The sequence below is a fragment of the Mytilus edulis genome, chromosome 5 (assembly GCF_963676685.1).
Source record: "Mytilus edulis chromosome 5, xbMytEdul2.2, whole genome shotgun sequence".
Lineage (NCBI taxonomy): Eukaryota > Metazoa > Mollusca > Bivalvia > Mytilida > Mytilidae > Mytilus > Mytilus edulis.
Genome location: NC_092348.1, coordinates 92,968,852 through 92,982,345, shown reverse-complemented (window position 1 = coordinate 92,982,345; position 13,494 = coordinate 92,968,852). Strand labels below are relative to the sequence as shown.

Sequence of the window (13,494 nt, the reverse complement as noted above, 5' to 3'; positions counted from 1 at the left end):
AACATTGCATGCCAAAAGATTCGACTTAAAGACATCTTTAATATGATAACGGTGTCAAAAAAGCAAATGAACACCAGTCTATGACACGTTTTGTTGTGTTTGTGGTGGTGTTCTTTTTAGGAAATTTCAAGGTTCAGTTAAAATTGTATAAAATGCACTTAAAGAATTGTGTTACCTACAATGATGAAAACCTGCAAAAGAGTTTGAGTCAAACAAGAAAAACAAAATTAAGAGAATACATCGACGATATGAGGAAAACGAAAAAATAATAAATTTGTCTAGTATTGCATGACACTTAGAGAACTAAACATTCATTTTATATGCCCGCAGTGAAAACCATGTTTTTAAAAGAAAACGGAATAAAAATTTCAATATTGATTCGAATAATAATGATATATAACGAACATTAAGCAGAATCATGTTGCATATTTATCAGGTATATGAAATAGTATGATGTAGTAGAAATATCTCATTAACTTAAACTTGGTAGACTAGGGAAATATAATTAAAGGGATTCGAAGATGAATAAGCTACGTTTTCAAAGATATGTGGTTATGTATTATTTTTAATTAAAAGTTGTTTGTTCATTGAAGTGACTTTGAAATTGTTATTTTCTTTTTGATAACGATATCGTAAATAAACAGTTCCATATACCAATGACATGTCCTTGTTTAATGGGATAAATTTATGTTTTTATTACATGTCGCTGAGTTAAAAGAAAATCTTTTTATCATTTCACGCTACATTTAAAAAAGCAAAATAGTAGGACTGAAAATTGAAAAGTAATTCCTGCTTATGAAAACAGGACCAGATGGTTGGTAAAAAGAAAGAAAAAAAGAAAGACAAACGCTAGTTAATATGATTATGGACTTTCCTAATTGATTTTCCTCTAAGTTCAGTATTTTTGTGATTTTACTTTTTACAAAGGATGCTATTACAACTGCTGCGGAATATAATCAGTTTCTTCCTCACTTTTGACAGCTGTATCTATCAAAAACAATACAGTATACAGTCTTAAGTAAACGGATGCATAACCTTTAGTGTTCTTGCCTCAATTCTGGTTTACTCTTTGTGCCTTAAATTTATCATAATATATTCTAACGACTGAAATTTTCGTTGGCTATTTCATTGTAGTTTAAAACGAGAAAAGTTAAGATACATTAGAATATTTATTGTTCGTGTCATATAACCTCATAGTAGATACCAGGCTTATAATTTCGTACGCCAGATGCGCGATTCGTCTACTTAAGATTCACTAGTGTCGTTCGATTCCAAACAGTAAAAAACAAATACATTTTCTACAAATATACATGTAAACAAAATTGAATTTGTACTTATACATCCCGTCACTATGTTATTGTGCTATTGTACATTTTTCTATTCTTGTCTTGTTTTTACAGTGATTATTATTATTAATGTGTGTGGTTTTTTTTTGTTTCAACACTGTTTTCAATATAATTTAGTTTGATGCGATTGTCATACAAGTGAGCGGTTTAGCTAGCTATGAAAACCAAGTTTTATCAACCATTTTCACATAAGAAAATACATATTCCGAGTCAGGAACACACAGTTGTTATCCATTCGGTTGATGTGTTTGAACCTTTTAATTTTCCATTTCATTAGGGACTTTCCGTTTTGAATTTTCCTCGGAGTGCAGTATTTTTGAGATTTTACTTTTTGGTATACTGATTGTACGTTATACGATCAGCCATGATAAGACTGAAACATGAGTTAAACATATTATATTAAGCTACAGGGACATTATTTTTGACTCCTGTATTTAAAACTCATTGGTTTAAACGAAAAAACTCTTAGAACTGGTTGTTGTAAAGGATATATATATATATATATTATATTCAACATGACTCACCAAGATATTCTATCTCAGGCGAAAGTTGGGGTCTAATGCAAGTAAATACAGACGTTTTTTTTTCTAAATTATTTTCATGTAAGCAAATATTTATAGCCATTAATTGTTTTGAACTTAATTGTTCTATGTCTATGAATGATGGATATCGTAAGATTTCTAGTCACGCTTTCTATTGGTTCTCAAAATACTCCCTCCAGCTGGCAAATATTGGTATATTTCATCAAGAGATCAATACACACAACCATAACTCTTCTATTTTCATGCCCTATTTATTGGCATTATGTTTTCTGGTCTGTGCGTCCGTTCGTTCGTTCGTCCATCCGTCTGTCCCGCTTCAGGTTAAAGTTTTTGGTCGAGGTAGTCTTTGATGAAGTTGAAGTGCAATCAACTTGAAACTTAGTACACATGTTCCCTATGATATGATCTTTCTAATGTTAATGCCAAATTAGAGATTTTTCCCCATTTCCATAGTCCATTGAACATAGCAAATGATAGTGCGGATAGCGCATCCGTGTACTGGGTACAGATTCTTGATTTTTCTATTAGTTCTTCCTCTTTTGTTGTGAAATTTAAAGGAGCTTATTTAAAAAGTTGAAATTAGCTAATAGCATCTAATTTTATACATCCAGGATCTAAATCTTATATTTGATCTCATAACTATTTTTTTTAACTTGGTAAGTTTTGTAAAATTTAATTGTGTTTCTATTTCCTATTGTTAATTGACATCTGTTTGAAATAGTGTTTTTTATCAAGTAAAAGGACATACGGGACTTTTGTCAATAAGAAGACGTATGATCTAGATAAATGATTGAATTATAAAAAAAAGCACAGTGATAACCTTTAGCAAGTTGAGCTAGTTAATCTGTATGATGTTCATTCGTATTTGTTATACAACTTCTTTGGTATAAACATCCTTCACTTGTTAATTGTGGGAGGTCGTTCTACCCCTCGTTTGGGTCATTCAAAGACAAGATCCGAATTATAATTAAGTGTCTTGGTTATCAGACAGGTATTTCTACAAACTGAGGCATTGTGAAATAAACAATCAAACCAACTCCATGGGTTTTGTAAAATCTGATGAATCGTTATTTGTGTTTCTTTTATTTACCTATATCTATCGTTTCCGATTAGGGTTTGGCTCAGTAAATATAAGCAATAATTGATGAAGTTATTACTCATTCATCTAGTAAGGCGTTGTAATACAATTTGTGACATTATAATACCTAACAATTATGAACCTTTTGGGATGACAATCTAGAAATTATTATTTAATTTTTAATCGAGTGACTTATAATATATGTTTTCCTTTACAAAAGAATATGTCATTATTACAAATATTTTTACAAATATTTTTTAACTTCAGGGAGACGAATTTATGGCTTGGCTGATATACGAGGAGACATTGAGAGTCCGGGATTTCCCAACCTATATCCTGATAATTACAACGCTACCTACATTTTATTTTCTATTCATAAATTGATTCACTTGCAGGTGCGTGAACCATGGTTGTTAAACACCTTAAATTATAACTGTATTTCTGTCTCTTTAAAACCAAAGGTGATTGCATAGCATTTTATGAAATCAATTTCTTCATGTTAGTTCATTAGTAAGTTTCTGATCTCTTGATAATCAATGCAATCTGATAGTGCTAGATCAAAGAAAGTACTCTTTTATATAATGATTTTTCCCAGAATGTAATCAAAGGTAAAAAAAACTTAAATTTAATCCGAAGAAAATGTTCTGGTATACACATCTGATTATATATAAAGAGTTAATTTAAAAATGATTGCATGTAAACTGTTTCGTAAACAAATAGTTAACATTATCGGAAATGTAATGGTTGTCATAGATGACCATATCCGCTTTTTTATCGTGTATAAAATACATTTGCAATATATTGCCATTATCGACGGATTTCAAACTGTCAAGTGCAACGGATATCAAGGGACACAACTTGTACCCTTCCGAAGCAGCTTATTTTTATAATTGTTTCCAGCTTATTTCACCATATTCTTTTGGGATGTTCGTTTTCTACTATCTTTTGATTTCACTTAAGGATTTTTTTTCGAATAAAGATTATGTTTGGATTACACAAATGTTTTGGTTATACTGGTAACCTTTCTTTAAGAAACATTTTGTTTATATTTTAAATTATGTATGGATCATGAAAATCAAAAACTATTAAGGTCTGAATTATTAACTAAATTTAATGCTTATCAGCAACAAAAGTACCTTATTCTTATTCTTGTCAAACATTCTTGTTCAAGTTTTTTATCTCAATCTTCTCGATGGATGTAAATTTTTGCACATTCAAGTAGAAAAGGACCTACGTCATTGGCGTAACATAAGAAAATAGTGATAAATAAAGGCCACAGTAATATACCGGTGTTTAAAAGTCATAAACTGATTGCGAAAAAAGAAAACTGGGTAATGATTAAAACCGAGTGAAGCACATCAACTATAAGAGGAAAACAAACTTAACAATTGGAACACTGAAGTGCAACAAAAACAAACGCCAGTATACATAGAAAGGAATTGGTAAACTAGTTACAATAGTTAAACAAAAATGAGGATGATTCTCGGCTACATCTCCCTGTCGATTAACCCCTATTGTATAAAGCACCATTGATAAAATATATAATTGTGCATTTTTTTTTTAATTTCCAGTTTCAGTCTTTCTATTTAGAATCATCGTATAGAGGCATGTGTTTTGATTCTGTATCTGTGATATCGGATAAAACCGACATTTTATGTGGTGCTTTGCAGACTGAAGATTTACAAACAATGTATTTCGTATCCACTACGGGTAAACTTACTGTGACATTTTCTACTGACAATAAAATTGGACACAGTGGATTCAGATTTATTTACTTCACTGAAGATAAACATGGTAGGGAATATTAATTACTCAATGCTAAGCTTAAGCATAAACATAAGATTTTTTACATGTCTGTCATGAAAAAAAAAGAGTTTTCATATCCAAAGTCTTTATAAGGGATAATAAAACATTATTATATTACCTTTGTTCATTAAAGGTTTTTTTTTAATAGGAGAATGATAAAACGAAAGGAGAAATATACCAAAGTAATATAATTTCATCAGTCGAAAACGATCGGCAATGCCATGGCAAAACAACCCTGATTAGATGAAAAGCAAATGGTACAAGATATGAACATAAACGCTTTACGAACACTAAAGATTACGTAAATCTGATTGATATATTTAGTAAAAAGTAAATCACAAAAAACTGAACTCCGAGGAAAATTAAGAAAAGAAAGTCCTAATCAAATGGCAAAATCAAAAGCTCAAAAACATCAAACAAATGGATAACAACTGTCATATTTTGAACTTGGTACAGGCATTTTCTTATATATATGTTAATACTAGATTCATATGCCTGATATGACTTTTTTTCTCTGTCTATTCTAACAGAATGCAACAGAACGTTGACACTTACCAACGATAACATTACCAGTATTGCCTACCCACAGCTTTATTTTCCATGGATGTATTGTGTAATTAGTATACGTTTACCATCGGAGTTTCGCATTCAATTGACTATAAAAGATATGGATATTCCAAGGAAAACAAACGGAGAGTGCTTAAATGACAATTTAGAAATTATTTCCGGAAATATAATTGATACATTATGTGGAAATTTATCCGAATATTCTCCAAAACAGTTGTTTTTTCAGTCTTCACTATCAGAAGTGGATATCGTTTTCACTTCAGACTATTTACACGAAGGTAGAGGATTTTGGATTGAATATTCTAGTCATGTTCCTTGCTCAAATAAAACTTTTGTAAACACTTCAGGTAATGTTTCTAGTGATAACTATCCGAACAAGTACTCTAGCAACCAGGATTGTTTTTACATTATTGAATTATCCGAAATTAATGGTCTTATAGAACTTGTTTTTGAATCATTTTACACAGAAACCGTCAATGATGCCTTTCTCAGAGGAGATCTATGCAATTTAGACTACTTAGAAATATACATAGATGATAAAGTAGAACGAATATGTGGCCAGTGGAAAGGACAAGAACATACTCTATCCTTTGGAACAGAAACAAAGATTATTATCCTACGGTTCGTCACGAATGATCGTGTTACTCGATCTGGATTTTTTGCCACATGGGAAAACATCTTAAAAAATGTTACCGTACCTCAATGTAGTTCAACATGGATTGAGCGTGAAGAATTTTCGTTCGAAATTGTTCGAAATCCTTTGACGTGGGAAGAAGGTCGAAATGACTGTCAAAATAAAGGAGGTTATCTAGCAGCTATCACTGATATGGACACTCAATTATTGTTAGAAACATATTTAATTCAAAGGTATTTTCATTTTTATGGTACCTTCATTAATTCCGATTGTGCAGTTATGAACGAAAAAGGGGGACACGTATTTTTTTATACATACGATCCACATGTAAAGCGATACATCGATTGCAGAGATCTGATTTTGACCGGGTTCTTGTTTGAGGTTATGTTGCTCTCTCTTTAGTTGTTATCTGTAGTGTTTTTGTGAAGTTTTTATGACACTGCTGGTGGAGATTTATTTCCCCGAGGGTATCACCAGCCTAGTAGTCAGCACTTTTTGTGCTGACATGAATTATCATTGATATGGTTATATTTATAGATTAACTGTTTACAAAATTTAGAATTTTTGAAATACATGTACTAAGGCTTTTCTATCTCAGGCATAGATTACCTTAGCTGGATTTGGCAAAACTTTTAAGAATTTTGGTCCTGAATGCTCTTCAATTTCGTACTTTTTTGGCCTTTTTAAAAAAAAAATTATTCGAGCGTCACTGATGAGTCTTTTGTAGACGAAACGCGCGTCTGGCGTATATACAAAATTTAGTCCTGTTATCTATGATGAATTATTTACAACCACTAGGTCGATGCCACTGCTGGTGGAGATTTATTTCCCCGAGGGTATCACCAGCCCTGTAGTCAGCACTTTTTGTGCTGATATGAATTATCATTGATATGGTTATATTTATGAATTAACTGTTTACAAAATTTGGAATTTTTGAAATACTAAGGCTTTTCTACCTCAGGCTTAGATTACCTTAGCTGGATTTGGCCAAACTTTTAGGAATTTTGGTCCTCAATGCTTTTCAACTTCGTACCTTATTTGGTCTTTTTAATTCTTTTTTATTCGAGAGTCACTGATTAGTCCTTTGTAGACGAAACACGCGTCTGTCGTATATACAAAATTTAGTCCTGGTATCTATGATGAGTTTAATTACCAGTAGGCGTCCTTCGTCTATTACTTTTCATCAACATCTTCTCCAATAAAACTACAGGGCCATGATAAAAATGAAACCATGACTCTGTAAATTATCTGCTGATAATATAACAATGTCCATTTACATAGTGTACAAGGAAAACATGCTTAACTAAAATATAGCTTATCATATACTATTAAAGGAAAATATGATATGGCTTAAGACCTAATGTAAAAATAGAATAACATGTAACGCTGTAACCAACAATAAAAGATAATTAAAAAAGCAGCGGACGCCCAGACAACGTCACCACTGGCTTGTTGAGAAAAAAAAATTGAATGAAACTGACGGACATGAAGTGTTAAATATTTTGAAAAGATAAGTTTCAATATGGGAACAAGTTGCATGAAATGTATCGGTCAGTAACAGAAGCTTGAGAGAGTATTCTTGAAACACAAGTATAACAAATAAGTTTAATTTTTAGTCTGTCGTGATTTTGAAATCGAATCGTCATTATAGAATTCGAATGTAAACAATCTTGAGTTATATTTAAAAACTTTTTTTTGGTTAACCGAATACTTAACAATGTAAATTCAATAAAATAAATGATGAACTAATTATTGCTTTAGATCGAAAGATGAAATGACTAAGAGTCCTTCAGATAATGAATTTCTTTTAATTAACCTCCATGAATAAAAACAAGGTAACCTGATATATAACTCCATAGAAAATGATAGATATAGTTATATACAAAATAACAACCTTCAATAAGATGCTGACTTCGTATTATTTATTTTAATAATCTTGGCTTTTGCATGATATCCTTTGTTGGAGTAGTTAATTAGCTGTATCAAGATGTTCACTGTAATATATATAAGCATGAAAAGGTGTATACTTTGTGAGATGACCATTAATGATATAAAAATGACATTTAGAACCCATGACTTTTTCAAATTGCATATTTACAGAGAAGGAACACTGCCATTGATACTCATTTTGTCTAATGCTTAGTTCGTTTCTTTGTGTGTTACATTTTTATGTCGTGTCGTCGTTCTCCTCTTATATTTATGCGTTTCCCTCGGTTTTGGTTTGTGACCCGGATTTGGTTTTTTCTATCGATTTATGAGTTTTGAACATCGGTATACTACTGTTGCCTTTATCCTCTTTCGAGTTATAAGCATGATTTAAACGACAGATGTATCATCAATCCGCATTTAAAATAGAATAACTCAGCATTAAAACAATATTGTTTCGCCTTGTTTTTAATTAGACTAAGAACTTTTAATCAGCATACGATCGAAGAAAAAATTGTTATCAGATTATTACATGGTATGTTTTATATCAGATGTATTATCAGTCCAAGGTTCAATATCAGCCCAAGAGCATAATACATTTTGTTGTATCATAATAATTATTTTCTATCCTATTTTGTAATGGTTTTTTTTAACTGAAAACTTACCATTGAGTTGAATTTCTCGGAATTTGCAGAGTGTCGCCGTAATGCCATGTGATAACGTTACGAAAAGGCTTGTGATAACGTTACGGAAATACATGTGATAACGTTACGGAAAGGCATGTGATAACGTTACGGAAAGGCATGTGATAACGTTACGGAAAGGCATGTGATGAAAGTTGAAGATCGGGATAATTTTTTCATATCAGCCCGCTAATCATCATTTCGGAAAATATGGAATTCACGTAAATGTAATACTATTACCATTCTGTACAAATAATAGTATATGCTAAAATGTGTTATTATACTGTTTTGTGCATGCCATATATCAATATTCGAAACAAACAATAAAATTAACAATTTACATCATAATCAAATCCCACTCTCAATACCTACATTGCAACTGCTACAATATATCTGTTGTAACAGGATTAAAAAAATCATGCCATTCATATAATGGATAGCGTTATTCTTTTATTACAAAATAAAAGACAGAAAGCAATATTTCATCTCGTGTGGAACTATCGCTACAATTACTAACAACATATAGACACTGATGATGTATGAGTGTTTCTACGAAACGCGAATATTTACAATAACTGTTTATTGTACTTTGTAGTAAAAGCAAAGGTATAATAAGTTCAAGTTCATAAAAAGAGTATCATAGACATAGATATAGGGAGATGTGGTATGAGTGCCAATGAGACAACTCTCCATCTAAATAACAATTTATAAAAGTTAACCATTATAGGTTAATGTACGGCCTTATATACAAATTGTATTCATTTGATTTGAAGAGAAGAGAAACAAAGGTATTTTTGTCATCAACCGATTGTTGCCGAGTAACGTATATAAAATAAGGGAACACTGTAAATAATAAGATTCAAAAATTATAAAAATATAATTTATTCTTTCAGTCAAAATTGTACTTTAGAATTGGATGCATTTTGGATTGGTGCCAATGATATCATTACTGAAAATCATTTTCAGTGGGTAAATGGACACCCTGTTGAGTTTGAATGTAAGTTTTATTATAGTGCATGATATGGTATGGATTTCAATAAATAAAGGCGATTGTAGTTTCTCTATGAAGTTCTAGTAAATCGACCAGGACGCATCAAGATGACAAGCAAAAACAGAGGGAAAAGCATACACTTCGAAGCCAAACATATTGAGACGACAGAGGCGTGTTTCGCTTACATAAGACTCATCAATGGCGATCGAATTAAAGAGCGCCCGAATCTTGATAGGAATTTGAAAAAAATTGAACCATAAATTTAAAAAAAAATGAGCCAAATACATATAAGGATATCAATGCTTAAGTGTTTGGAAGATTGTAAAAAATGATAATTGAGTATTAAGTTTATTCTACACATGATTGTGAAATAGCGAATGTATGCTAGATGTTTGTCTCACTAAAATAATAATACAGGAGTGTAATTGTGGATTAGATAGATAAATGTCGTAACCTTAGCTATTTTTTTTTATTATTAGCTCTGCTCGTGATATGTTTTCCGTTTCAGTTAGTTTTATATATGATCTATCATTGTTAAAACTTTACCTAATTGCCATTATGTTTCATAGCCAAATCATGCCTATATGAATTGTCTATTCAGATTGGTTTCCCGGTTGGCAGGGAAACGAACACTCATATAAACAGCCAAGTGATGATGGATTTTCAGACGAGGACTGCGTTGAAGTTCGTCGTACATTTCATAACCTTTATAAAGGTACATCTGAAGCTGAACATTTCTTTTGGAATGACAGAAAATGTTCCACCAGGAATCCGTATATTTGTCAAATAAGCAAATTCGACGGTATGTTTTTGTATGACTTTTTATCAGATATGGACTACTTTTATTGATCAACTATGATCCGAAACCTCTTTTCCTTAAGTTAAGAAATAGAAAGAAAAGCTAAAAAAGTGAAAAATATTCGAGTAACATAAAAATGCAGGCAGAACTAAAAATTTTAATGTCATATATTTTTAAGTGAATTGAAACCAAAGTAAAAACAATATATAGAAAATGTTTGAAATAGATAATGCTTGTGTCGGACATATTATACCTCAGATAATAACCCATGGCCTAGCTAATGCATAATATCATAATTAGTTGTCTTTCTGTTTTGACATTTTATTTGTCATTGCTTTTAGACTTCCAATTGTGTTCTTCAGTACCGACTTATCCTTGTTTGACCCAAAGCTTTAATAATTTATACACGAGAAAATTTTGATTCAATATATTGCTTGCTATGTAACTATCTTTTAGTTCGCGAACTTATGTTGAACTTCATAAAAAAATCATATATGTATGAAGCATCAACACCCTTGATATACAGAGAACAGTAATTCGATAAAGCAACTATGAAAGCTTTGGTAAATCAATTTACAAGCGAGTTCCTAATCCTTTGAGTAATGCTTGATTTTATTTGAAGAATTTATATACTGGTTACTTGCTTTGATAGAACATTGTATCATATTATATTGAAACGGGCATTATTTTCAGATGACCTTCAACCTCTATGCACATACTTGTATGTTTATCATTTAGCCTAAACAATATTGACGTTAGCCTTAAATGAATAAAACTTCTGATGGTACATTAATTTTGTATTGTGGGAGATTTAGCTAGATATAAAACCGGGTAGAACCTACCATTTTCTACGAAAAATGACTACCAAGTCAGGAATATGGCAGTTGTTTATCACATGTTCTGTTAATTACGTCTATTTTAATGGACCTCTCCTTTTTGAAAATGCATTGGAGTTATGTAATTTTCTTATATTTTCAAAAAAAGAAAAAAGAAAAAAAGGTTGATACTTTTTCATTTACAGTGTGTTTAATTGTAGATGACAAATCCACTGTTCCACCACCTACAGCACAGAGTTACATGTATTATCTGAATTCAAGTCAACCAGATGTCAATATTACAAGCCCTGGGTTTCCTCAACAATATCCTAAGCTATCTAATATCAATTATACTATAACAGTATCTTCTGGTTACAATATTGCTATTAAGTTTCATCACTTCAATATAGAATCGTCAGAGTCGTAAGTAGCCATACGTATTTAAGAAAAGTCACATTTGTACGATTCTAATCTTAATGACCAATAGTAAAATTACAGACACTTCAACTTGGTTTTCCAGGTAAATGGAAACATATGATCTTAACACTCATTTCTCTGGATTTTTTGTTCGTTGTTGATTTATTCAAACTACAATCAAGGATCTAAGATTTACATAAATTGTATAATTGGTTTTGCAATTGTTCACATCATGGACTACATGATATTCAAAGACAAACTTTCCAAATCAACGAAATCTTATTTAGATCTATTTACATTGTCTACCAGTGGACGAACTTTTGTTTTATATTTAATTAAAAATTTCATTAAAAGTGCACACCATAATCTCTATTCTGAAATATGCGGAAGTAGTTATATGCAAACGATCAAAATATTTAATTATGCAAACCGCGGGAAGCATGGATTTTTTCTTATGATTAACTTCAAAAGTTAGAACTATTATATACAAAAACATATTTTAACTTTGTCGATTTGCGTATTATGCAGATTTCTGTTTGACATTTCTGTCATTCTTATTACCTTTGCAGCTTTCAACTCAGTTGAGCTCTATTCGATTTCATATAATCCTTTTCCAGTTCATATATTTGATACATTATAAAATATTATTTATGGAAAATAAACACAATTCAGGTGTAGTTAATGCAAATAAACTAATATAATACATGATTACAGATTAAAAATAAATCCTTTTTGCAGATGCATCTACGATAATTTGACATTCGCCTCTGTTGTCAGGACTGAAGAACATAAAACAACATGTGGTGACTGGAATACGAAATTAAAGAAAATGACTTGGGTATCTGACACAAACATAGCGGTCCTACGCTACAGATCCGATAAATCTATATATAGATCCGGATTCTCTCTGACAGCTTCAATTTACAGGTGTAAGTATTATTAGTTCGTTCAGTATTAAAAAGGTACAAAACATAAGGTCAGGGTTATCGATGATACAAATAACCAATTATTTACGTAAGTTAATATTTATATGCGTTTCACGTTTCATTAATAACATCAAAACATGCCATCAAGTTTGTACTTTACCAACATCAATAAAAATGTAAAAACGTTAAATGTCGAGAATTTGTATATTATATTTCTGTACTTTTTTATTTTAAAACTGGCAACCAATCGTAATAAACATCAAGAATTTTTTAAGCAAAGTTTCCTTATACAATCATAAAAGATGGAACAACGATATTTTATGGTATTTTCATGCTGTTTTAAAGATTATACAATGCACAGTGAAACTTATATTTATCATTCTTACGTAAATAGGAAACTTATTGACCTGATTTTTTTAATCATTACGTGATTTGCCATTTCAATATTCCATGAGATACACCTACTAGTAACCGGTCTATAAATCAAAACAACATATTTTATAATGCACAGTTGCATTTAATTCAGGATCGCTGTTATCTTCCTGGTATGATGCTTTAAATGAGAAATAGATTTCAATAAAACAATTTTTTACAAATACTAAGCTAATACATGTCGTCTACAGACACTCATCATTACCTTGCATATTCTTCTTCATGAGAAAATGATATGTGGATTTGTTCCAAACGTTTAAACGGGGTTCGTAATGCCCAGTCTTTTTATTTCCCGGTGAAGAGTTTTTTAACGTGTTGGTCTGTTTGTCGTCAATACTTTTTTTCTGCCATGGCGATGTTATGTTTTCAGATGATATACTCTTAGAAAAACATCTAATAAGTTATCAATAGTATGCGACGAAATATTTAACTATTGTATAATAAGTATCATAAGTTTCTACTGTTTTCATTGACTTCTTTAGAACTATAGCGATTCGATTGAAGATGCGTTAGCATTAAAAGTTATAAAAGG

The 13,494-nt window shown here is 31.0% G+C and overlaps 2 protein-coding genes across 2 annotated transcripts in view; both read left to right on the top strand.

The window, feature by feature from the left end:
* LOC139525559 (tRNA-dihydrouridine(20) synthase [NAD(P)+]-like) overlaps window positions 1-13,494 on the top strand; it is a 627,966-nt gene that overhangs the window by 193,117 nt on the left and 421,355 nt on the right. The window lies entirely within an intron of this gene.
* LOC139525320 (cubilin-like) overlaps window positions 1-13,494 on the top strand; it is a 44,505-nt gene that overhangs the window by 5,828 nt on the left and 25,183 nt on the right. Inside the window, exons 3-9 of the mRNA XM_071320524.1 lie at window positions 3,234-3,361; window positions 4,538-4,760; window positions 5,303-6,206; window positions 9,476-9,579; window positions 10,175-10,375; window positions 11,409-11,610; window positions 12,343-12,533. Of these exons, the coding sequence (XP_071176625.1) occupies window positions 3,234-3,361; window positions 4,538-4,760; window positions 5,303-6,206; window positions 9,476-9,579; window positions 10,175-10,375; window positions 11,409-11,610; window positions 12,343-12,533 (1,953 nt within the window). The remainder of the gene's footprint in view (window positions 1-3,233; window positions 3,362-4,537; window positions 4,761-5,302; window positions 6,207-9,475; window positions 9,580-10,174; window positions 10,376-11,408; window positions 11,611-12,342; window positions 12,534-13,494) is intronic.